General features: G+C 38.0%; 1 protein-coding gene across 1 annotated transcript in view; it reads right to left on the bottom strand.

Moving 5' to 3' along the window:
• AK9 (adenylate kinase 9) overlaps window positions 1-27,619 on the bottom strand; it is a 116,360-nt gene that overhangs the window by 80,407 nt on the left and 8,334 nt on the right. The window contains exons 4-12 of the mRNA XM_055087391.1: window positions 26,161-26,213; window positions 25,965-26,061; window positions 20,826-20,938; window positions 17,442-17,630; window positions 15,029-15,157; window positions 11,324-11,402; window positions 6,706-6,800; window positions 3,370-3,509; window positions 3,109-3,289 (exon numbers count right to left, since the gene is read on the bottom strand). Of these exons, the coding sequence (XP_054943366.1) occupies window positions 3,109-3,289; window positions 3,370-3,509; window positions 6,706-6,800; window positions 11,324-11,402; window positions 15,029-15,157; window positions 17,442-17,630; window positions 20,826-20,938; window positions 25,965-26,061; window positions 26,161-26,213 (1,076 nt within the window). The remainder of the gene's footprint in view (window positions 1-3,108; window positions 3,290-3,369; window positions 3,510-6,705; window positions 6,801-11,323; window positions 11,403-15,028; window positions 15,158-17,441; window positions 17,631-20,825; window positions 20,939-25,964; window positions 26,062-26,160; window positions 26,214-27,619) is intronic.

Genomic DNA, 27,619 nt, shown 5'->3' with positions numbered 1-27,619 from the left:
GATTAATTGTATGTTTGACTTTATAATAAACCACTAAACTGTTTCCAGAGTGGTTAAAGCTATTTTATAGTCATAGCAGCAAAGTATGAAAATTGCAGTTACTCCACCTCATCACCAACACTTGGTTTTGTGAATCTTTCACATTTTAGCCACCCTAGTTGGTGTGAAATCTCATTGCAGTTTAAATTTACATTTCCCTAATCACTGACAATTTTGAGCTTCTTTTTATGAGCTTATTGGTCATTCACTTACCCATATGTTTTTAAGCATATGTTCAACTTTTGCCTAGTTAAAAAATTAGGTTAGAATTCTACATATATTTTGAATGTAAGTCCTTTGTTAGGTAGATAATATACTTAATACTGAATGTTGGGATGTTAGATTTATATATGCCTTTTAAGTTTAAATAATATTTCCATACTTCTAGATTCAATTTTGCTTTTCCTTCAATATGCTTATATTACTTTATTCCATGCCAACAAAAATACATCCACACCATCATTTTTAATGGATGAACAGTATTGCATTAGATGAATATATTACAACTTAATATTTAACTAAAATACCAATTATATTTAGATATACATGATTTTGTTATTATAAACTAGGTTATGAAGAACACCGTTACATATATGTCTTTGATAGTTTCTTCAGGAAAAACCTATAGTTCAAAGGATATGTATAGATTTTAGGCTTTTATATGTATTTCCAATTGCTATCCCCAATGATTATACCCTAACCAGCAATGTATGAGAATGTACTTTCCCAATCCTAGCCACACATCAATACTGGTTGTTAATATGATTTTTCAACAGTGAGATTGACATGACATATATCTGTTTTTTTTGGCCTCTCCCTGGTTACCAAGGTGATATCCCTCTTCTCATATGTAATGGCTATTTGGATCAACTATTTTGTGAACTGCCTGTTTGCTATCATTTTCTATTGGGGCTTTTACATATTGATTTGTAAAAACTCTTTACATTTTAAAATTATAATTCTTTTGTCTGACACATACTGTGATGGTTTTAAAACATGTCCACAAATGCTTTAATATTCCTTTCTTCAGAAGGTGAAGACTAATTCCCCTCTTCTGTAGGCAGGACTTAATGACTTACTGTAAATGAATATAGTATGGTGCATTTTTCATTTAAAAAGGGAAATGGCAAACCACAGAGTGGTAGAAAATATTCATAATGTTTATAATTTTAAAAAAATCTGTACATAGACAACATAAGGAACTCCTACCAATAATATGCAGAAAAGTTAAAAATGGGCAAGAGGCTTGAACAAAGTGAACAAACACTTCAAAAAGTGAATATCTGAATAACATATGAAAAAATGTTGAACCTCATTAGTCATCAGGGAAATGCAAATTAAAACCTCAGTGAGATATACCCACTAGGATGGCTAAAATTAGAAAGACTGACCATAACAAAAGTTGGCAGGAATGTGGAACTCTCATACACTGCCGGTAGGATAGTAAATTAGTAGAACTAGTCTTGAAAACAGTTTGGCATTTTCTACACAAGTTGACTATGTATGTATACCTTATGTCCCAGAAATTTTACTCCTAGATATACCTTCAAACTATATAAAGATATGCATGTATACACCAAGAAACCTGTATAAGACTGTTTATAGCAATGTTATTCACAATTCCCCGAACTGGAATCAACCTAAGTTTTATTGACACTCAAATGGATAATAAATCATAATATAATTCAATCAATAGAATACAATAAAACAATAAAAATAAGCTATAGCTATACTTAATAACATGCACAAATATCACAATTATAATGTTAAGTGAAAGAAGCCAGACACAAAAAACATAAATTGTTCTAAGTCCATAAAGTTAAAAAAATATGCAAAGCTAATCTATGGTATTTGAATGTGTGCTTACATGGTAAAACCATAAAAGAAAAGTACAGAAGTGAGTATCATAAAGTTCAGGGCAGTGGTTACCTCTGTGGAAGGAGTAAGAGAACTGATATTAGAAAGAGGCATGAGGCGGCTTCTGGGGTGCTAGGGTTCCGTGTCTGACCTAGGTGGTGGTTACATGGGGGTTTGTTTTGTGATATTTCAATGAGCTTCACTTTTCTGTATGTTTGTCATATTTTACAATAAAAATGTTAAAAGCAAGTAGGAAATGTTACCCCTGTGTTTAAATGAATTCAATAGCATTTGGAATAAATTCAAACTCCTTCCCAGGGCCTGCACTGTCTGACTACATCTTCAGCCATCTCCACCTTGTGCCGTTCCTCCTTTCACACTACATGCTCCAGCCACACTGGCCTTCATATAATTCCTCTACATTCCAATCCCTCATCAAATCCTTTGGCTCTATCTTCAAATGATATCCCAAATCTGCCCACTTCTTACCACCTCTACTGCTATCACTCTGGTCTGAGCTAAAAGTAATTTCTCTTCACTTACCGAGGGTGGAGAATAAGATCACTGAGGGGAGGGGTCAAGGAACTGTCAGCTCTAGGTGTTGGGAGGGTCATCTTTGTAGATAGTGAAATCACTAAGAATGACGACAGGAATGAGTGTGTGGAGGAAGGGTCAGTGGGCCAGGAGGGGTGTAACCCAGGGAACAGGAGATGAGTGAAACCAAGAAAGGTAATGGGTAGCACAGTCTGCATGACACAGCAGTCAAATCTGGGGACTTTCGGGAGTGGCTATGGTCTGGAAGCTGCACTAAAGCATCAAGGAAGACGCCTTCCCCACTCCAAGCCCAGTGGAACAGTTGCCCAGTTGACAGTATAAAATTAAGAAAGCTGAGCACAGGGAATTCCCTGGCAGTCCAGCAGTTAGGACTCCCGTGCTTTCACTGCTGAGGGCCCAGGTTCGATCCCTGATCAGGGAACTAAGATCCCACAAGCTATGCTGTGTGGCTAAAAAAAAATTTTTAACTTAAAAAAAAAAAGAAGAAAGAAACACCTATCAGGCTGCATCAGAAGAATGATTTATTAAAGCTGGAGTTTGGGGGGTTTAAAAAAAAAAAGAAAACTGAGTACAAATCCTAAAAGTCCTAAAATCCCACAAAGTATAATCAAGTATAGATAGGTAGAAAGTTAGCTAGGTAGCTAGCTAAGTAGTTACCTTTCCTTTGTAATGTTTTGCAAGCAAATTGCTAAGCGTTGTTTTCCCTGAAGACTGAGGTCCAAATATGAACACTTTAAATGGTGGTGCTGGCATAGGTGGAAGAAGATAGGGACGTGGGTTCAATAAAAATGTTTTTAATGCTTCTTCTGATGAAAGACAGTATATTTTACCTAGAAAACTTAAAAAATGCCATTATCATAAACAACTGAAAAGAGGTATGGGCAAGTTTTTAAATTAAATTCTGAAAATCTTACTTACCTCACAGAAAAATCTGGCAATCCTTGAAAAATGTTACCTTCTTTTAAAGTCACCGGACATGTATGTCCCCATCTGCTTCTCTGCCATCTATATCTTGGTGCAATAAGTTTACAAGCTGCAAGAGTACGGAACAGCTCATCCTGTTAATAGCAAACAACATTAAAAATGTGGGCATAAGTTTGGCTGAAATTCACATTATGATTTCATTTCTTATTTGATCATGTTCTACTATTTAAGAAATAATTCAGAAAGGAAATTTTGTTTTTTTTCTCAATTGCAACCATTCTGTACTTGTCCAAAATTTAATAAGACAAATAGTTTTCATTTCTGTTTTAAGACCTTGTTTAAATTTTACTGAGCATTTTCTCTTATAGGGTAGAAAGAGCATAAGGTGGATAGAGCATTTTCTACACAGATTCTGAAAAATTATATTGAAAAGGTTTGAAAACATACCAGAATCTTAGTTAATTTACATAAGTTTTAAAATAGGAAGATGTTACATGCAGATTTGCATTGACTTAGCTGTTTCATTCTTCTTAAATGTAAAGTCTCCCTCAGCAATCCTCCGTTCGTCACCTGCAGAGTAGCTAAGAACCACTTCTCTATGGACTGCAGACTGCTGAGAGGGTCACTGTCCTAGTGCTACCTTGGTGGGGACAAGAGAACTGGAGGGAAACGACATGGTAGACAACTGCTGGGGGACAGGTCCAGGCTGGCTCCCTCCCACCTTCAGACGTGGATCTCACATGTATTGCTGGTTCCAGAGCTGACTGTGGAGGACAGATAAGAATGGAAGCTCTGGTCTTGCCTGCACTGCTGCAGCATCTGAGAGCAAAGAGGCATGCTGGTTGCGGGAATGTTGCATGGATGTCCCCACCTTAAGACTGGAAGAAGCTAGATGGGAAGGAAACTGTCAATGCTTAGGGGAGCTGAATGACACTGAACCTTGTTGGTGGGGCACATTTGGCTACCACCCTTCTCCATGAGTCCACAGACAATGAGCTAGGGACTGAAATGTACCCAGTTAAGTCAGGAAGCAGGCACTTTTTCCTTATCATCCCTATTTCCTGTCCAAACTTGGAGAAAGTGTTTGAATAGCAGACCATGCTCCTCTCTCAACTTTGAGCCCCCGAGGCTACACATATAGTGGGGGCTGAGGAGCGATGAAAAGATGAGCTTTCAAATGAGTTTGATATCACAGCCATAAAAATGATCATGACTGTCTCTGGTTAAAGGCAGACTGAACACATGCATTTGTGTTTGCTTTTTTCCTAAAACCTTGCAAAAATGACAGCAAAGGAATGAAAAAAGAAATGAACTCACGAGGACACAGAGACTGGGAGAAGAGACCAGAGGAGCTGACAGCTAAGCAGCCGCAGCTATATACTTTTGTCAACTAGAAAGCAGAAGTATGTAGCAGCCACAGCTACACACTTTTGTGTGTAGCTCCCTAGGCCCTCAGAGCTCGTTGTGGTGAGCTCTGGAGACCCGGCTGGACAGATCCTGTCAATACTTCTTTACCTTGTAGCCTAGCTCCTTGGTCTTCCCCTCCAACAAGGCGTATCTCTCTGTTCCGTGCCTGCTGCGCTCCTGGTCGCCAACCACGTGTTTGTTCGTGATGAGAAATTTCCAGCTGCTTCTGATAGTGGTTATGCTTTTCGATTTTGGCGTCAAAGTGCTTAAGCTCTTCCCAAAAGGATTCCAGTTCCTTCTCTGTGAAGTTGGCTGACCTGGCCGGGTCCCACAGATCCATCACCTGGGGCTCGTCGAACTCTGCCTCGGCGCCGCAGCCCCGATGGCCGACTTTCTGCAGGTGGTCGATGTCCTGGCTGATGTCCCGCAGCCTGTCCTTCAGCTCGGCGTGTCTGCTCTGCAGCACGTCCTCCTGGCCGTGGGTCACGTCGGCGGGACTGACGACGTTTTCCTTAATTTCTTCTGTCCTGCTCAGGGTCTCCAGAAGGACCTTATTCCCCTGGACCTTCTCCCTGTGATGCTGAAACTCCCACCACGACTGGTTCAGTTCTTCATTGAAAACCTTCCCGGAGGTCTTCGCCTTGTGCCACAGCTTCTCCAGCCGGGCGTCCTCCAGGCTGTGGTCCTCGGTGCCGGGGCTGAGGACGTTGCTGCTCACGGCCGGCCTGGGCGTCGTTTCTCCCATCCCGACCGCACTTGGCCAGGATGACGTTGACACTGCTGATAAGTGTTGCTTCTTTCTCTCCATCTTCATCTAAGCCTTCAGCCTTCAATCTCTTCCTCTTGAATTCGTCCCTTTCGCGTATGTATCTTGAAGCTCAAGCTTGTATCTTGATCAGCATGGAGCTCGGACAATTTCACAGGAGAAAGGTTAAGCCGCTGGGCCTTCTCCCACAGCTGATTCTGCTTTTCCTGGCAAGAACTACCCCCGACCCGGGATCGCGCTCCGAGGGCTGCGCGAGCTCGTTCTTATCCCGCGAGAACTTGCCGCCGTGGCCGGCGACCCGCCAGGCCCGGCCCGGAGCTGTGGCAGCGCACCTCGGACCCTCCGCGATGCCGTCTTCCTCCTCTGGAAGCCAAGACCCCGGCAACTGCGGGTCGGAAAAGCCCCCAGGTTTTCTGAATACTTTAAAATTTCCCTTCAGTTATGACCTAGAAGAAGTGACTCAGTACAGAGCTTCTGTGTGTATCAGGCCCACCTTTCCTCCTCTTCAGCACCAGTTCGTGTTATAATTAATTCCAGCTATATTCAGCCATTAAGATCTAGGGATTACACAGTACAGGATAACAAAATGACCTCTTTCCTTAAATTTATTTCCATAATTTATTTGAATTATAATATCTATTTATGATTCTGCTATTAGTTTTTTTATTTCTATTTTTATAGGTGAATCTAAACTTCCCAGAATATATCAAATCCTCCACTTAAAAGTCCTGGTAGCCCTTTTAAGCACTTGGCAATTATAATTTGATCACCATCACATCCACAGTACATCAGGGCCAGGAACACAGTAGTTATTTTAAAAATTGGTTGAATGGTTGGGGGAACGAATGAGTATAGAGTTGAGGGCTTTTATGTCTTTGCTTTCTTTGGTGCTGCAAAATTTTGAAACTGAACTTGGGTTTCTTTATTTCTTATTATTCCTGTGGTTGATTGTTCTGATTTTATTGTCTTTCTTTGTTTCAAAACTTTTTTTGTGTTTAGTGTCTACAAGAATATTGTGCCAATATTACAGCTTCCCAAAAATCAAATCCATTTTTATAAAAGGTATCCTGAGAGCCTTTTAAACCTTGAAAGGATACAAATTAAGGTCACAACATATAGTGAAAGGGTAGACTTTCAAACAGTTAAAAATAACTTACATTTTCCATTGTGTCATTAATTTCTTCCTCTGCACTCTGAAGTTTGGTTAAAACAGCTGCTCTTTTTAGGTTCAGATATTTAAGTCGATCCATAACTGTCTAAATTTAAAGAACAAGTCTTTTAATACATTGGCATTTGAACATCTAAAATATCCTGAAAAAGTCACGAGCTCATGAGTAGAATACTTCCTTGTTCTTCCTAGCTTCTGGTAGTTTGCCAGCAATGTTTGGTGTTGCTTGGCTTGTAGATGCATCACTCCAATCTCTGCCTCTGTTGTGACATAGCCATTTTCTCCCTGTGTTCATGCGTCTCTTATCTTATAAGGATGCCAGCCATATTGGATTAGGACCAATCCTAATTCACTATGGCCTCACCTTAACTTGATTACATCTGAAAAGATCCTATGTCCAAATAAGGTCACACCTATAGGTATTGAAGGTTAGCTCCTCAACATATATTTTTGGGGACACAATTCAACTCATGAGAGTCTACCCTTTGGTCCCCAAATATTCATGCCCTTCCCTTGTTAATTCCCTAGTTTATGTGAGAATCCTTATCTCATTGGTATTGAGCTTCTCCATGTAACTTGTTCTGGCCAATAGAATGTGGGCAGAAGTGCCAGGGTGCCATTGCTGGCCAGGGCCTTAATAGGCTTGGCAAGTTTCAACCAGGCCTGTTGGAACTTCTGCCCTTTACCTTGAGGAAAGTGTGTCCCAGGTTGTAAAAAGTAGTCAAATTCTGGATATATTTTGAAGAAGAAGCCTGCTGTATATGCTGATGGGTTGGATGTGGGATATGAGAAAAAGAGAGGAGCAGCTGGAAGGATGGATGTGACATATACTGAGAGGGGAAAACTGTGGGAGGAGTGTATTTGGGGCAGGGTGGTGGTGATGGCGGATCAGGAGTTTTATCTTGCACATTTAATCTGAGATGACAGTTATACATCCAATTGGATATATTGGACATATTTAGTAGCAGTTGATTATACAAGTGTGAAATTCAGGGGGAAGGTCTGGTATAGTAACATGAATTTAAGAGTTGCCAGCATTTAGAAGGTATTTAAAGCCATTGGGTTGGATGAAGTCTCCTAAGAAATGAGGGTAGACAGAGAAGAGTGCTCAAGGAATGAGTTCTGGAATCCTCCAACTCTAGAGGTGAGAGATGTAGAGTGTAGAGGTAGAATGAGCTATAGTAGTGTGGGGTCCCAGAAGACAAGGGAAGAAAGGAGCAGGAAGTGATGAGCTGGGTCAAATATTGCTTCTAGGTGAAATAGATGAAGACCAAATAGTCACCACTGGCTTTGATCAGGAGATCATGGATGATCTTGGCAAGAGCATATTCTAAGTGAGGAGCTTCTCCCTAATTTGGTTGCACCACCAGCATTATTACTTATGTGGCCACCAACCATATCAAACTAAAAATCTGGGCATTGCTTCTGACTTTTCTCTCTCCCTGTCCTCCTACATTAAGTAGCTCCCAGGTCTGTCTTCTGTCCATTCCCACAGTCACTACCCTGGGGTCGACCACCATCTCTCATCTGATGTGCTGCAAAAGTCAGAACCAGTCTTCCTCCCACCAACCTGCTTCTCCTCAGTTTTTCCTTTGCATTGCAGTCTGAGTGATCTTTCTTAAATGGAAGTAGAAGCATTTTACTCTCTGGCTTAAAACCTTTCACTGGCAGCCCACTCTCTCATGATGAGGTCTAAACTCTTCAACATGGCTTCTGAGGCCTTTCTTGATGCAACCCATGCTTATTCCTAAAGTTTTGGCACTATTCCACTCCTCCTACTCCACCCCCCTAAAAACTCCTCCATCTTCCAGTCCTGCGTTCAGTTTCTAGAACTCACTAGGCTCTTTTTTGCCTCTGGGGCTTCACACAGACCCTTCCCTCAGCCTGGAACACTGTCCCACCTTCCTCCCCTCACCAGCCCTCACGGTCTAATTCTTACTCATCCTTAGAGTTTCAATTTAGAAATAATTACAGACACATGGCCTTCCTCACGAGATTAGGTCCTGTCCTTTTGCCATGAGCTCCTCTAGTACCTTGTACCTCCCAAATGATAACACAAACTGCCCTTTAAATATTTATTTTCCCCCAACGTATTGGATACTGTGTGAGGAGAGGAACTCTTCTGACCCCTTCCCATCTGTATCCCTAGAGCTTATCATAATGCTGCACACCTATTAGGTGTTTAAGAAATAGGTAATGTATTTTTGTATTATTTTGTATTGGACTGTATATTTTTTGCTTTTATTTTTTTATGTACTGTATATTTTTGTATTTTGTAATTTTTATGACGCATATTATTTTGTATTTTTGTATTTTGTACTTTTGTGTTTTCTGGTTATTTTAAAACCATGAGTGTGTATAACTTTTAAATCAGAATGCAGTTATTTTTTAAAAAGGCACAAGCTTATAGATACAGAAAGCAGATTGGTGGCTGCCAGAGGTGGGGGGTGGAGGATGGGAGGTGGACAAATGGTTGAAGGAATTCAAAAGTATAAACTTTCAGTTATAAAATAAATAAGTCCTGGGGATGTAGTATACAGCTTGGTGATTATAGTTGATAGTACTATATTGCCTATTTGAAAGTTGCTAAGAGAATACATCTTACAAGTTCTCATCACAAGAAAAAAATTCTTTATGTATGGTGTCAGATGTTAGCTAGACTTATTGTGGTGATCATTTCACAGTATATACAAATATCGAACCATTATGTTGTATACCTGAAACTAATATAATGTATGTCAATTATACCTCAGTTTAAAAAAAAAGAATGAAGATATTTACATTTTGGGGGAAAAAAAAACGTACCTTCTCTTCCTTACATTCTAGGTGGGAAGTTATCACATGAAATATATTTAAATGATGTATTTAGTATGGTTACCATAAACAGAAGAATTACTATTATGTTGTCGCCAAAAATCAAGCATTAGTCTTTCAAATTCACACATTTAAAAAAACCCCTTTCCCAAACATTTTTTGCTTTTTTTCTTATCATAAACATCTTGAACAAAAATCTTTCTGTATATCTCCATGTATTTCCTTAGAATAAATTATTAGAAATTGGGCCTCTTTGGACAGATGATAGACATTTTAAAAAATCTTTTGGATACACATATGCCCTATTATTTTCCAGGAAGATTATTTTCCTGTATGCTCCTACCGAAAGGGTATAAAAGCATTTCGCAAACCCTCCCTACAATCCTGGATATTGGATAAATTTGTTAAATCTGCTAAGAAAATGCTGCTTTATTCTTTGTGCTGTTTGCATTTCTTTGACTAATAATATGATTATAGAAGTTAAAAAAAGTATATTATTAGACATTTCTTGCTAAATTACCTGCTCATGCCCTTTGCCTGTTTTTTTCTATTGAGATATTTGCTTTTTTCCTATTGAAATATCAGAAGTTTTAAAATATTTATAAAACCTACTCAGCATTTGTTTATAATAAGTATGGAAACTATTTCCCCTCATTGTCATTTGTTTAATAGTGAAAATAATATTGTATTTTCAAATATGCATATATTCTGTTTAAAAAAAGCTTGAGATATAATTCATATACCATATAATTCATCCATTTAAAGTGTACAATTAAATGGTTTTTAGAATATTCAGAATTGTGCAACCATCACCACAATTAATCCTAGAACATTTTCATCACCCCCAAAATATACCCTTTACCCATTAGTAGTCACTCCACATTTATCCTGGGATCTCCCACAGTGGTAAACCCACGCCCCTCATCCCCTGCCACTAAGGAACCACTTATCCAATTTTTGTCTTTATAGATTTGCCTATTTTGGACATTTCATGTAAATGGAATCATATGATATGTGATCTTATGTAACTTTTCTTCTACTTAGCCTGTGTTCAAGATTCATCCATGTTGTAATGTGTCAATACTTCATTCCTTTTTATTGCTGAATAATATTCCATCATATGAGTATACCACATTTTATTTATCCATTCATCAGTTAATGGACATTTGGGTTGTTTCTACCTTTTAGCTATTGTGAATAGTGCTGTTATGAATATTCATGCACAAATTTTCATTTGAACACCTATTTTCAATTCTTTTGGGTATATACCTAGGACATGAATTGCTGAGTCATGTGGTAACTCCATGTTTAACCTTTTGAGGAACTGCCAAACTGTTTTCCAAAGTGGTCACACCATTTACAATCCTACCAACTATGTATGGGTGTTCCAATTTTTCTGCATCCTCACCAACACTTGTTATTTATTGTCTGTTTTGTTTTTAATTTTAGCCATCTTAGTGGATTTGAAGTGGTATCTCATTATGGCTTTGGTTTGCATTTCCCTATGACTCATGTTAAGCATCGTGTCCTGTGTCTGTTGGCTGTTATCTGCTTTTCCTTTTCTTTGAGGCACTTTTGGTCACCCAGAGATTTTAAATTCAAATGCAGTTTTGATTTAAATATGGACAGATGAATAAATACCACATCAAAATTTGAAGTGTCAAGATGAATTTTTCAAAAATAAATGGTATTAAAATAGTAAATCTATTTCTGATATTTATTAAAATAAGTATAATCCAGTCGATACTTTTTTGATTTTCCAAACTGTGGCATATTCTAACTGAGCATTGCACTTACTGTGAAGAGCTCCTCTGGGGGCTTATTTCCGTCTAGCTCAATTAGATACTGGGAATCGTGTTCAGCCATTACTTCCTGCAGATGGTCGAAAAGAAGCCTCATCATTCAAGATCGTTGGCAAAAGATCAGAATCTTAATATACCATGAAGAAATATTTAAAGCTAAATTATTTGCTTTATACTTGACATAACAGATGTTATTTTCAGGAGAGCTTTTACAAAAGCCTAAACTAGTCTTCTTACCATGAATTTTACTCTCTTTCTGTTTTTTCCATTTTTCTCTACAGTGAAGTCTTAAAGTCTTTCCCAACAGAAGTGTTTTGGGGCATCTATCTCTCTGTATATATTCATAGAATAATTTCTACCAAACTGCTAGCTGAAGAATGGGGTTGGTTCATTTCACTTTTTATTCCCCTGGCTGTGGGTGATGTTCAGTATCCAGATATCCATCTTTGTAAACTGGCAAACCATAACCTCTGTGCAATTTTCCGCTGGACTCTTTCTTCTGCTTGACATTCATGGAGAATCTTTAGCCCTTATCTGCCATATGGTTTGTAAATGTTTTACCTTGCTATGATTTATCTTTTGACTTTGTTTATGGTATCTTTTGCAATATAAAATATTTTTATGATGAAATCTGTTCTCATTGTTTCTGGATTTCCTTCCTTGCTTAAATTAGATTTCCTCTATCTCAAGGATATATTAATATTCTTGTAAATTTTCTTCCACTATTTTTTTTACTATTAAAATCTAAAATCCAAGGGATTTTATTTTTTAACATTGGCAATGTTGAACTCTATCTGAGTCTTGTGTTCCCAGAAAGTAGGGGTGGTGGGGAGATAAGATCCACCTCCACCTTTCCTCAAAGACTCGGATAAGATCCATCTCCATCTTTTTTCATGATTCCCATAGGACCTGAGGATGGCTCCCTTGTTTACCTGCCTCCATAAAACCCCAGCCCCCTTACTTTTCTTTGAGAAAGTCCTCCTTAATGAACATTCTCCCTGTTGCAGTAGTCTGAACAAAATCATCTCCTTAAATGTCCAGTACATTTTGTCTTTCATAATACTGCGCAAGGTTAGGCTCTAAGTATTTCTTTTCTTCTAGACAGAAGGCACATTATGCCTGCATTATTTATTTAACCATAAATAACCATGTGCTGAACAAGGAAGTACATTATGCTTTTCTGCATTTCAAATACTTTCCTTAAGCTAGATTCTTAAGAATGGACTTACTAAGTCTAAGGGTAGGAACAATCCTAAGGCTAAAGATCCTATACCAGGTCTGACCGGGAGTCAAGCTGGGATTCGAAGACAGGCGAGAAGAGGACTTAGCCTTGGATTACTCCTGAAGTAGGATATAAGCCAGAAGATGATGCAGGTTACTTTGCTCTCACTTGCTTTCCTCATGTCTTTTGAAGGAACACTGAATTTTGGTGGTATTGGCCTTCCAAGTGAATTGACATCTTAGCCAGGTCAGAGGAGACTGGAATTGCAGGCTCCTACCTTTGAAGGCTCTCCCACCTCCCTCCACACACACCAGCACCTTGGAATTACCTTACAAGGCAAGCTATATACTATTCAGCAAGCATCACCTAGGCCTAGCGTCTAGGTTCTTGGCTTTGAAATTCTTACTCTGCTGGCACCAGGGCACTCGATTCTTATCTATGCTTTGCTGCAAGGCTTAGAATTTTTCCACTTCTGGGCTTTTTTCAGACAAGCTGTCTAAAAACCACCATACTAATTTCTATTCCTTTCAGCAGGGTATGAGTGTGCTTTACCATATATACTTGCTAGAATTAGTAATTCTTATTCCTTGTTCATCTTTTAAAATTTGATCATGGAAATATCTCTTAATTTAGATTAGCATTTCTTTATTATCAGTAAAGCTGAACATTTTTCTACAGGCTTGTTACTCTTTTGTCTTTCATTTTTGTGAATTGTCTGCTCATATTTCTTGCCCATTTATCATCAGGAGGGTAAGACCTTACAGGTTTTAGAAAAATCATTTCTATGACCTTTTTTTTCCACATTTTTAAAATTGAAGTACAGTTGATTTACAATGTGTGTTAATTTCTGCTGTACAGCAAAGTGATTCAGTTATACATATATATACATTCTTTTTTTATGTTCTTTTCCATTGTGGTTTATCACAGGATATTGGATATAGTTCCCTGTGCTATACAGTAGGACCTTGTTATTTATCCATTCTATATGCACTGGTTTGCATCTGCTAACCCCAAACTCCCACTCCATCCCTCCCCCCCACCCTCCCCTTTGTTAACCCTGTCTGTTCTCTATGTCTGTGAGTCTATGACCTTTTAATATATCAAAGCTTTAAATCTTTTATCATAGTTGATGTGGATATTTTTCAAGTTTGTTGTCTTTTAATTTGAGTGACGTGTTTTTTAAAACATTATTTCCAGAGCTTCACATGTAATGAAACGGAAGCTGTCATTCTTTTTCCTTTGTGATCTCATCACTTGTTCAGCTGACCATCTGTTAAGCATTTACCACTCTCCAGAATTTGGGCACTGCACTGGGCATTGGTGATGCTAGGATGTGAGACCTGGTCCCTATCCAACCCCCTTTCCATGAATATAGTTTTCTAATCTTCTGAATCTGATATTAATTATGCTTTACTTGATACCCAATGCCAGCCACTTAAGGAATATGTAGAATATTTTTGTTGAAGGAGAAAGGATATTATAGATAGACATGTAAATTACACTTAAGAAGCTATGTTTAAAGGCCAGGGATGGAAGAAGAAGGGAGGAATCAAAGTCATACATAAGAAAACAAAAGTACTGAATCATTATGCTGTACACCTGAAACTAACACAATATTGTAAATCAACTATATTTCAATAAAAAAAGAAACCAGTTTGGTTCTCATTTTTTGGCGGAGGCGGGGTGGGCAATGGTGATGAAAACGATCCACTCATTTGTCTCTAAAAATATATAAACATTATAAAACAGCATGAAACAAATTCTTTTAGTTTCTCTATCAGATGGGAAGAGGTAATTTGAGGACTGTTTTTTATTTTCTTTGTATTTCCATTGCTTAGCATGGTATCTGGCCCAATACCAGATAATAAATGTTTGTTGAATAAATCTCCAACATAAATTGGGCAGAGTCTGCCCTGGATTTTTAACCATAAAAAAATGCTTTTCAATAATCAAAATTTCAGTAATCATACTTTTAAAATGCTAATTATTTTAATTAAAAATTTCCTATTATAATATATAATGGCCTTATCATGTTTACAAATAATCATCTTTGAATGGGATAAACAGAGAAACCAGTCTGGGATAGCTCTTCTTTAGACTGCAATTTAACTAAATTAACAATTCCTTTTAGAATAAAAGGTACACCTTAAGTGTACATTTGTTTTGATAAACCCATAAATGCTTTCACAAAACAATCTCTTGACATGGACTTTCCAACCTCCAACCATAAATAAATTCCCCTAATGACTTTTGAAAAATGCAATTTTCAGCAACATTCCTGCTTTGTAAGAGTAAAATAATATTGTTCTGTGAAACAGCTTTTGGAATGCAACCTTATTCTGATAGCATTTTACCAAGCTCAAGAGGAGGAGAATCAGGCAGATAATACATGAAGTGAAGAAATGTGAAAGTTATTTCAGGGATAAAACACAAATATCAACATTTCCATTTTCAGCAATATATCTTGTTCTTACTTCTAAAGGGTGAAGAATTATTTCCTTATAAAGTTTAACAATATGTTCGATATTTTCCAAATAATCCTCAGGCCTCTGAACCAGATGTTGAAGAATTTCAGCCACCACCTGCATTTCAGCAATAAATGCCTAAATGGAAAAGATGTTAAATATCTTTATGTTAATCGTTACTTTATTTACAAGTCATATCCCTCCCTCCTTATACCTAGATGCCCTTTTGGGATGAGAAGAAGGGAGAAGGGGAGGTTAGAAACAGGATTTTTATTTTAGAGAGATAGAACACCCCTCAAGTTCCTTTATCAGAAGGAATAAAGCTTTAAATTGACTTGGATACTTACTAATTTCTTTTTGCTCCCCAATAAGTAGGGAAGAGTAAAGGAATAACATCAGATTTTTAGAGACAAAGAAATTAGATTTTTTATGAATACCTGAGCTTGTAGCTCATTCATTCATTGATTCACTCATTTAGTAAAGCTTAAGTGCCTACTCTGTGCCAGACACTGTTCTAGGAGCTTGAGAGATGACAGAGAACAAAACTGGGGAACAGAACAGAACTGAGCCCTGGGGCTCAGACAGCACATGTCCCAATTGAGGAAGACAGTATAAACAAGTAGACAAATAAATACATCACAGGTTAGGCTGTGGTGGTAAGAGCTAAGAAGAAAGATGATGCAGGGGAGAGGGGACGGAGAGTGATGGGAGAAGGTGGTCATGAAAGGGTTCTCTGAAGAAGTGACATTTGAGTAGAGCCACAAAGATTTCTGGAGAAAGAATATTTCAAGGCAGAGGAAATAGTACGTGTAAAAGTTCTCAGCCCAAGGCCTGGTAGGCATTCAATACCATATTTATTATCTTATTATCATATTTATTATCTTAATTACAATGGTATGCTTTATTCAGGCTAAAATGACACACTTTTGTTCCTATTTGCTGTGAGGTTTACCTTTTTAAAAAAATCTGGTATATAGATGCTGACTATTATCTAATGCCTTATTTGCACAGGGAAGATTATTTTATATTTTTAAATGGGCTGTTTTATATTAACAGTTTTTAAAAATTGAGATGTAATTGACATATAACATTACATTAGTTTCAGGTGTACAATATAATGATTCAATACAGTTGATCTCTGGGCAACGTGAATTTGAACTGCATGGGTCCACTTATAGGAGGATATTTTTCAATAGTAAATACCATACTACTGCATGATCTGTGGTTGTTAGGATGTAGAACTTCGGATACGGAGGTCTGATTGTAAAGTTAACTTGGATTTTTAACTGCATGGAGGGTCAGTGCCCCAACCCTGGAGTTGTTCCGAGGTCAACTGTATTTGTACATATTGTGAGATGATTACAATAAGTCTAGTTAACCTCCATCATCATACATAGTTACAATTATTTTCTTGTGATGAGAACTTTAAGATCTACTCTTAAGTGAAAGAATGTATGTCAAAATTCATTTAACCTATTAGTGAAGGAACCAGCAGGATGACAAAGCTGAAGTATCTATAATAACTGAAATCAGACTGCAAAGTTTGGTATCCTGCTTAATATCCTTCAGGGCAATAAAACTGTAGCCTCTGGGGCTTATCTTTTCCACTAGACAAATGATTTGAGATGTAGCCATCTACAAATTAACATCTGACTTCACAGAGTCTAGGCCCTAATAGAAATAGTATTTATTCATAATAATTTACAAATTATAGAAATTATTTTAAATTATTAAACATTATAAATAAATAAATTTATAATAGAAATCACAGGTATATTTCAGTAGGGCAAGGACTGGCAAACTATGACCTGTCCCACCCCAGTGGGCTAAATCCAACCCATCACCTATTAACAGATTTCTTTATATCAATTTTCCTCATTAAGTCATGGTAGAAGATTCTTTTGAGGCCCTATTGCATTATGCTTACTAGTACTGAATTTAGGATTGTTGTATCAACATTATATGTGAAATTGGGCTATAGCTTTCTTTTCATGTGCTCTCTTTGTCTGAGTTTGAAATCGGGGTTATGCTAACTTCATAAATTGGATTCTGACTGGGCTACCTTCTTCTCCATATTACACTTGTCTTATATTGCTCTAACTCCTCACCCTAGCTTACATAGTGCTTGACACATAGTAGGTGACCAGTAACTCTCTGTTGCTATGAAATGAAGCAGATTAGCTGTCAGGATATGGAGGGACTTCCATACTGACAAGAAGGATGACCTTAAACTTGATGACCTCTATATTATGATCTAATGGTTCTTGAAAACATGAAATATTTTTGCTATTTCCTCCAGACTAAATGAAAACTTAAAGAAAGTGTAATTTTCTCTAGTAGCTGCTATTTTTTTATTATTTATACTCTCATTTAATTTAATTATAGCAGTTTAAAAGTGTAGTATCTGGTATGGGGATATTACCTCTTCTTCTTCTTGCTCTTCTTCCTCTTCCCTTTCCTCTTCTCCTTTTCCTTCCTTTTGGGCTTCTTTCTTCTTTTTCCTATGACTCTCAATGACTTCAGGATCCCACTGATCTCTTGTGAATATGTATCCTGTACTACTGTGCTGCCTTTGCCCCGAAATTCTTTGGCATAAATCATAGTCAGGACACTAAGGAACAACATTAGTAATTACATAACATTTTGAATATGCCTTTACTTCCTATTCATATATTATGCAATATATAAACTCCCAAATTCCTCAAAGCCCTGAGCAAATTCAATACTGTAAGTGGCATTTTGAATCAGATTTTATCATATTCCAAGAGAGGCACAAGATACAACTTTTATGCTATGACAACACTTTTCTTTACCCAAAAGTAATACATGTGAGAAAGTATCAGAAGCTTTAAGATTAAAAAAAAAAGAGGTTAGAATAACAGTAGAAAGAGCCAGAGAAATAGAATAGAAAATCAATTTAGTCAGCAAAGGTACACAGGAGGATTCTGTCAGATTAGTTTGAAAAAGCTGAGAATGGATGAAAATGGGGGAATAGCCACAATCTTCTGACAAAAAAATATATCTTGTATTTATAGTATTTACTATCATTTACAGCTTTATGGATGAAGTATTTCATAAAATAGCATCAATGAATGGGACCTGAAAGGTCATCTAGTTTAATCTAACCTTTTCATTTTGTAAATGAGAAAACTGAATCTGGATAGTAAAAAAGGACAAAACCAAAGTCTATGAGTAATTTTCTCATTTCAAGTGCTTCCACATGTGTAATATTTTACTCAATTCTTAAACTAACCCTGTAAGAGAAGTCATACAATATTATGATTAAAGCCATTTTGCAGATCAGAGAAGGACTACTCTGGCAGGGTAAAGTCACAGTGTCATGAGGGGAAACTACAACTCGGGACCAGGCCTTCTGATCTGTAGCCCACGCTCTGTGACACATTTTAATGATAAACTAAGGTTTTGAGCTGTAAATTCTGCTCTGAATATTTTTCATGATAAACTCTGGATGACATTCTATAGTAGTGGTTCTCAAACATTAGAGTGTAACTGTATACGGAGGACCGTAAAAAAAAGATTTCTGCTTCCCCTGTGACTTATTAAGTCTGGAGTGAGGCTTAGACATTTTAACAAACATTGTCAGTGATTCTGATGCCAACAGTTCATGCATCACACTTTTAAGAAACAAAGGAAGCAAGAAACTTCAGAATTTTTCGTGCTCATTTTCTGATTTCTTCAGACTACTTCTATATGGAGATGGGATGGGTATTTACTGAGGCAAGACTTTTATTTAGGGTTTCTAATTTTTTCACAAAAAAAGATCTCAACCCATTCTGGTAATTTAAAAAACACATGTATATTTGCCCTCATTCGGCAACTCAGAATACCCACGTTGTGGGTCCTTGACAAAGACTATTGTCTCCTGTTTTCACTTATAGGAAGTGATTTATTAATCTTAGGGTGAATCTGAAGGTATGCCTGGGAGCAGTGATCCTCAAACTTGAGCAGCATCCGTGTAAACTGGAGGGCTTCTCAACACAGACAGCTGGATGCTACCCCAACAGTTTCTGTAGTTCTGGGGTGCTCCCTGAGAATCTGCATTTCCAATAAGCTTCTTGAGTGCTGCTAATGCAGTTGGCTCTCAGACCAAATTCTGAGAACCACTGCTGTAGTAGATCACTGGCCCTTAATGCTTTTTTTTTTTTTTTTTTTTTTGTATACAGACCTCTTTAGAATATGATGAAAGCCATAGACTTTTGCTTCAGAAAAATGTCCATACACATAAAATTTGCATATAGTTTCAGAACGTTCATGGATGCTTAAGGATTCATGGATCCCAGGCTAAAAACTTCTGGTCTAGAAATCCCAGACTCTATCCCCAAATAAGGCCAGACCATAAGAGAAGTGTGTGCTGTACTGAAGTTCTATCTCACATGAGGCCCTCTGATTATGCCCCAGCTACCTGTGGAAACTTCCATGGACACCCACCATCACACAATATCAATGGGGTTAAGATCTTCATTCTCTACATTAACAATCCTTACGTTGAGACCCATGTAAGATATATCTCTCATTTTGTTTTTCCTGAGGAATGGCTTGTCTTTTCATGGGCAATGTGGATTTTATATAACTGGTCACATTTCCCCTTCTGTTTTGGTTCATCAAACTTAGAACCAAATTTATGACCCAAATTTAGTGAGCATTTGGAGCCTTATGGCCTGTATATCTCTGTGTTCTTATTCTACCCAGTCTTAATTTCCTATATAATCTCTGTGTTCCATGGCCTAGACTTTATATTTGGTTTCAGTTAATTGTTTGAGATTTTTTTTCTCTCCATTATACATATGTTCACATGGGTGACATCCTGAAGGTCACACAGGGATTTTGATTGGCCTCTGACCATGACATTTGGCTGGGGCTGCAGATGACACCACACCCATCACTGAATGCTACCTGTCTCTCACAGCTAGCCCAAACACACCACTGAGTCCCTGCACCTGAGCTGAGGACTATCTAATTTATTTTGAGTTGTCAAACCCTTTGGGGAATCAGGCAGGGTATTGTTATAAACGGTTATCATTCATGTTCATATAAACAAGTGGTCCTCACCTCACTGCATTCTTACCACAACCCTATGAAGCAGATATCTTTGTATCATCTTTGTGAAGAGGAAATTGAGGCTCCTAAATGTGATTTACCATGTTCTACAGTTGGTAAAGGAGAGAAATGGGAACAGGACCAACCCATCAGTGTTCTTTAACATTCGTACATCCAAATCATTTGTTCATTCTTTCATTTTATCTAACTGGCAAATGTATTAGGTACCACTTATTGTGCTAGTTGAGGTTTACAGTAGTGAGACATGGTTCCTGCCTCCAAGTAAGGCAGAGTCTAGAAGAAAATGGACAATTACAATACAGTGAGGTAATATGATAGAAAAGAGCAACATGAATGGTCATCAGAGAAGTATTTAACTGTCCTGTGATGAAGCAGCTGTGGGGGAGAGAGAGAGGGAGAGAGAGGGAGGGAGAATGAGAGTTAGTTAATGTGTGTGTTGGTACGGAGGGGTTGGTTGTTGGGGAAAGTTCTGCATAGATGATGCCTGAACTGGCGTTCAAACGATAACTGTGATGAAGCCTGGTGAAGAGGCAAGGAGGTGTTTCCTGTGGATGGAGCTACAGGTGCAAAAGCACAGAGGTATGACAAAGTATAATTCAGACCCTATAACTGACACATAAATTATTATTTTCCTAACTCCTTAAAACAATTAAGAACATTCCTTGAATTTAACTATCAAAAAGAATGGTTATATATACCATACTAGAAACGCAACCAATATTCTTACCTTAATATTGATTATAATATCAGGTTTCAAATTTAAATTTCTAATTAATTCTATTTGCTGCAAAATAGTCATGGCATCCTGTGAAAGTGATGGTATTTCAGTGATAATATAGCCTGTAGAGTAAAACATAATTTTAAAAGTTTTATAATATTATCAATGTCTGAGAGCATGGATTTATTATTATTACTTTATAAAAATATCATTTAGTTAGTGATGAATACTAATGCTGGTCTTAAAATCATCTGTCAAAATTTAAAAATTAATTGCCACATGAAGTATAACTCTGAATAATGTTTTTCTGACAATAAATAAAACCATTGGGCTAGGAGGAGACATCTTTAAAAATTCCAAATCAATTTATTTTAGGCACATGAGGTGCCTAGAGAAGGAAATTCCATGCCAATAATTCTTTAACTCATGTTAGGAAAGCTCATATGATGAATGGTAAAGGTATATTATAGTGGGTTACATGGCATATTATTTTTATTTCTTGAATTAATATTTCATAATACAATGGAGTATATATGTATATGTTTATATAAGTTACAGAGAGTAATAAAATACCCATGTAACCCTCATACATTTTAAGAAACAACCTTATCAATATGATTTTGGCTTAGTACATTTATTGGCTTGCATCCCTACCCAGAAACCTATATCTTCTCATTGAAATTCACCCTGGATACCATCATCATATTAGTTTCCTTAATATATTTCTTTAATTATGTCACTCTCTTGCTTGAGAAACCTTTCTCTTGTTAATAAATTCTTAACTCTGTCGCCGGGAATTATAGGCCTTCGAACAATTTTTCTGTTTTATAGAATATTTTTTTCTTGGAGGAACAAATGACAGACAGATTATGGTTATTAAGCTTTAATTTCTGGCAGACATTTTATAAAAACTTAATGGAGTGAGGCTGTCAAGACTGCCCAGTGTCTCCTCTGGGACATGATGGCTGGCGTTAACCCCTTGGTCTGACACATGCAATTGTGGGTGCTGTGGTGAAGGGACTGCATGACTTAGCCCTAGATTGAATTCAACCTTGGATAACTCCAGAGACCAATCAGTCCCCAGAGTTCATGCCCTCCCCTTCTAAGAAACTAGGGATTACACAAGACCTTCCTCCCATTCCCTCTGCTCCCAGCACTGCCACACTTGTCTATTGTAAGTGGATGACACGAAGACGCTTGGCACTCTGTTTGCTGTGCTCTCCAGCACCCTGCCCGTTACTACAACCACTGCCACTGCCCTGAGAGCTTATCCAGGCATTCCAAGTGCGACTGCAGGCATGCCAGACCTTGGGTGCACATGTATATTTGAATGAGTTTCATACTTGATCTCTTCCCTGGTGGAGGCAGCAGAAGAGTGGGTTGTTTCCATGGGGTCTGGCTGTCTCCTGATAGGCCATTATTTGGGTTGCCTTAATGTTCTGAGCAATGGATTTGGGGGCTCTACCCATTGAGAGGTGGCCAGTATCATCATATCCAGACCCTGGAAATCTGTCTATGGAAGAGTTGTGGCAGAGACAGTTACGTCGCTTGTTTATCTCACCTTTGAAGATTTACAGTGGAATAACTTAGTTCTCTGGATCCAATTCTGGGAAGTTCTCAGGGGGATACTTCTTAGAGCTGCTGAGCCCACTGTCAACCTCTCTAATCCCAGAGACATGTCGTGAAGATGGAAGCATAGGTGAGGATTCCACCCTCCGTCGCACTTCTCCTTGACACCATTACCAAGCCCTTGCACTCCATGCTGAAAACAGAGGAATGGTAGACCCCACGCCACTCCTTGCTGGAAGGCTCTGCGTATACCATCATAGGCAGAATAGGCACTCGGCAGGCTAATGCCCAGCCTGCATCACCCCCACCAAGGGAAAACTCAAAGACTGTTCACGCCACAGCCCAGGGGAAACCAACAGGCCCATACCGTCACTTTGCCCCTGCTTCCTGGCACAGTGAGAAAAAGAAGGTATTCCCCGTAGCCACAAAACTGAAGATGGTATGCTACTGCTTTTAGATCGAAGTGTTGAGAGATTCATGGACATTGGGTAGCTTAGCGTCCAGCCTGCCCAGATAGTCATCTCACCTCAGCCCAGCCTGGCATGAGTGGCCATATTGGTGACCAGTGACTTACAGTACCATCCACAATGTGCTACACCTGGGGCAGGGACTGCCCAGACCAGGGCTGTCCATCAGTCACTGAGGAAAATGATTTTTTCTGGAATCTAGAAGGAGGATGCAGAGAAGGGCTTCTCAGGGTGCCTAGGAATTGACTCTGCCATTTTCTCTTGAGTGAGGATGCAGCTCATGGAAGCTGATTTTGGCTCAAGGCCAACACAGCAGGACAGGTTGTGAATGAAGGGATTATAACTGTAGATTGTGTAAATTTTTTCTAAATAGTGACAGAACCTCCAAGTATAAAAGGGCTCTGGTACAGAAAACAATTAAGATTGGATCCGGCAATACTTCACTGACAGCACATTATCTGTCTTTAGGGATCTTGGAGTCATCAATTACCCAGCCTTACCCAGCCCCTGACCCAAGCTAATATCTCTATTTTGAAAGCCCTTCAGTTCCAATATTGCTTCTACCATCTACCAGGCTGCTGGGTAAGACCAAACAGCAGAAAGAATCCTTGCTTAGCAGAGAGTTTCAAACTGTGTTTAGCAAAGTGCTAGGTTCCAAAGAAATTCCTTTGGGGCTGCTGTAGGACAGGTGAGGGGAGGCTGGGCAGAAGGGGCTCAAGGTCCTGCCTTTACTGTAGCCTTTAAACGAGCCCAGTTGTGCATGACTAGACCGTGGCCATGCACTTGCATGCTGATAGTGTGGCCCTCAGACTCAAGAAATCATTTATAGGGACTTCCCTGGTGGCACAGTGGTTAAGAATCTGCCTGCCAACGCAGGGGACACGGGTTCGAGCCCTGATCCGGGAAGATCCCACATGCCACGGAGCAACTAAGCCCGTGAGCCACAACTACTGAGCCTGAGCTCTAGAGCCCGCGAGCCACAACTACTGAAGCCCGCGTGCCTAGAGCCCGTGCTCCACAAGAGAAGCCGCTGCAATGAGAAGCCCGCGCACCGCAATGAAGAGTAGCCCCCGCTTGCTGCAACTAGAGAAAGCCCGCGCACAGCAACAAAGACCTAACACAGCCAAAAATAAATAAATAAATTTATATTAAAGAAATCATTTATAGCACTCTTCCTCTGCAAGCTCTCAGGATAAGTACCAGTGTACAGGAAGTCTAGGGGAAAGAGGAATACATTAAATGATAGCAGGAGGTGCAATCAGCAAAATCAAGAAGGTAGGAAACTCTAAAAGACAAAACAACCAGTTTCTTCAGCATAGAAAACACAAGATGATGGAAAGAGGTAGGGGCAACTTACAGATTAAAAGGGACTTGTGACATACTGATCAGTAGCAATATGTGAAACCTGGTTGGTTGGATCCTGCTTCCAAAATGAAACGAACAAACAAACAAAAAAACACCAACTAGAAAAAAAATATGAGGCACATAGTGAAATTTGACAATAGACTGATTAGTAGATGATTTATTATTAATTTTTTAGGTATGATAATTGTAATGTGATAAGTTTTAAAAGAGTCCTTATCTTTCTGAGATACAGACTAAAACATTTACAGATGAACTGATACATGGATTAGCTTCAAAATAAAGTAGGTTGGGGGGGAATGTATGCAGAGGCATAGATGAAATAAGATGAAACAACAGTTGTCATTGTTGAAGCTGGGTTTTTGACACATGGGGGGATTTTATAGCATTCTCTACTTTTGCTTGAAATTTTCTGTAATAAGAAGTTAAAAGGGTTATGAACACTGCGAATGGCATAGCTGAGTAGATTTATTTTTCTCATGTTTTTTGCTTTCTCTTTTTGCCAATCCTTATAATTTATGCCATTTTTTTGTTGCCATGTAAGTCACTCCAAATTTTCTCAAGAGGTAATGTAAGGTAAAGAATAACAAAAAGATATTTGCCTATCTACCTTTACATATGCATTTTCAGTTTCAATCATTATACTTTTTGAGGTCATTTATTGACCTATGTTGGAATTCCGTGATTGTCCTTTTTACCTTTTTATTCATTTTACTTCCCACATTCTGGGTGTTTTTCCCAAGTTCATCCACTTTATTACTGATCAGTAGATAGATAAATGGATAGACAGATATTTAAATGAAATAAAGGAGATGATATCTGGATATATATCTATATATGTATGAATAGATATAGTTCATTCTGTACATAATCTATATATAGATCTTTCTATCTATAGACATAGATGATATACATATATATATATGGTCTTCAGTGACAAGTCTGCTGTTGCTATTTCCACTATTTTCATTGTACTGCACTTTATTTGTATTCCTGTATTCTTAATAGTGACAATGTCCTCTCTTAATTTACTGAGAATATAAAGCAGATCTCTAAATTTTTCTTCTCTCATTCAATAAATCCATTTCAGGTGGATGATTTTCTCCCAAACACATTTTGATTCTTCTTCCTTCTTTAGCAAATGCCATAGAGTTTGCTTTTTTCTTTTTATTCATTCCGAACTTCAGTAGTCTTTCTTGAGAAATTAGGTCCAAGGCCCCTGCTCAGCATCCGTTTGAGGGCAGGGAGATTTCTTGGGTCCAGAGTCAGAGGGTAGACTGGATGAACAGGCTACAGCCTGCCAATATCTGGAGCCAGAGGGTAAGCTGGTGTCATTCTAGTTCCCATTTCCAGCTTTATTAGTGTGGATTAATGCAGAGAAACCTAATCATTGTCAGGACTTAGTAATAAAACTCAGGGTGAATAGGAAAGCAATCAGCAGAGGCTGTCAGCACTGCATCAAGGACCACAGCAGATTTTTGATGCTTTTGCTGGATAACACATTACTAAAAGAAGATTGAATCATATAAACTTAAAATTTGAAAACAAGTGTAGATTCTGAAGAATAAAAACAAGTGAACAAGCAAATAAAACTATTGGAGTTGCTCAACTGAATTTGGACTCTGGGATTCCTTTCCTATGCCAGGGCAAAAAAAAAAAAAATTACAATTTCAGGAATTATTTGTGCCTCAGATAAACCACGAGTTTTAAGGCTGCATTGATAGCCACTGCTGTATAAAAATAAGCATACCAAAGTGAGAGACTTCTGGGGAGTTGAGCTTCTCCAACATTAGCTTTGTGACAAGTTCATCTGGAATGCTTTGGCCACTGATCAGCATCGACTGCAACTAAAAACAAACACAGATATTGTACATGATTGTATAATGTACCTGTGACACACAGCTTTTAAGGAAATCGTAACAATTCTGAAAGTTAGATTTGTTTACCATAGCTCCTGATTCAGTGTCACTGGCAATCTGTTCTTCCAAAATTGGTAAAGCTAAAATATGAATTCAAAATATTAGCACAAATCGTTATTAGAATTTCCAAGTTAAGAAACATATTTGTGTGTTTTTTAACTAGTAACAAAGATTAATATTTGTGTCACTTTAGAGTTTACAAAGCACATTTATACACATTATGTCATTTAAGCCTAACTAAAGTATAAGGTAGCAGAATGTATTCCACAGAAAACTTGTCTCTGACACTCACTAGCTAATGGATCTTGGGGAAGCTAACTTCCTAAACACCTTTGCACCTTGCATGCTTGTGCCCTGTGTAGTATGCAAGGGAATATGAGGATGAAATGAGGTTGTATATGACAGTGATTTGGAAATTACAAAGAATCATACAAAGTACACAGTAGTATTACCATTCCAGATACTTTTATAATCATACGTAGTTACATCTACAGCCCATTAATTTTACACATTGATTGTATAAAAGGAAAATATGCATCAAGAAATGTTAAAAATAGATGAACACTGAAATTTATCTAGCAAAAAGGGGTCCTGAGGCTGAAATTCTAATAACTTGGCTCCTTTTTAAAAGGAGATATTTCATTCCATGATGGATGATATCCTGGGACAGAAATGACAGGTGTATAACCTAGGGGAGGACCCAGGAGCTGATTATGCCCCTAGCTGCTAATAATCTATGGAAAGTTTGGTACTTTTTAAGATTTCCTACAAGTGAATTTTATTTTGATTAAAAAAAGGAAATTTTTTAAGGTGTGTGTGTGTGTGTGTGTGTGTGTGTGTGTGTGTGTGTGTGTTACGTGTTGCAGAATTGTTCTCTCCCCCAAGTTGTACCAGATCATAATTTCATTAATGGCATGTGAAATGCTCATTTGATAACATTCTTTTTTTTTTTTTTTTTTTTTTTTTGTGGTACGCGGGCCTCTCACTGTTGTGGGCTCTCCCGTTGCGGAGCACAGGCTCCAAACGCACAGGCTCAGTAACCATGGCTCATGGGCCCAGCCGCTGCGCGGCATGTGGGATCTTCCCGGACCGGGGCATGAACCCGTGTCCCCTGCATCAGCAGGCGGATTCTCAACCACTGCGCCACCAGGGAAGCCCTTGATAACATTCTTGCCAACAATGATGGTAGAAACTTTAAAGATTCACTGCCAATTTATTAGGCAAATACGGGTCAGCATTATTTTAATTAGCATTTCTTTGAGTAACAGCGAAGTTAAACTCTTTTCTTATATTTGTCCATTTTTATTTCCACTTTTATGAATTACAGATTCATGCTTTTGCTTATTTTTCTATTAAGGCATAAATGGTTTTATTGATTAAAAGAATATTTATATACAAAGAATCAACCCGTCTTATATATTACAAAGAATGCAAAGCAAATTATAAATAATAAAAAATAAAATTTATCATTAAAGATAATTAAGTC

This window comes from Physeter macrocephalus, chromosome 10, assembly GCF_002837175.3.
Source record: "Physeter macrocephalus isolate SW-GA chromosome 10, ASM283717v5, whole genome shotgun sequence".
NCBI lineage: Eukaryota > Metazoa > Chordata > Mammalia > Artiodactyla > Physeteridae > Physeter > Physeter macrocephalus.
This window is presented reverse-complemented; position numbering and strand designations above follow the sequence as displayed.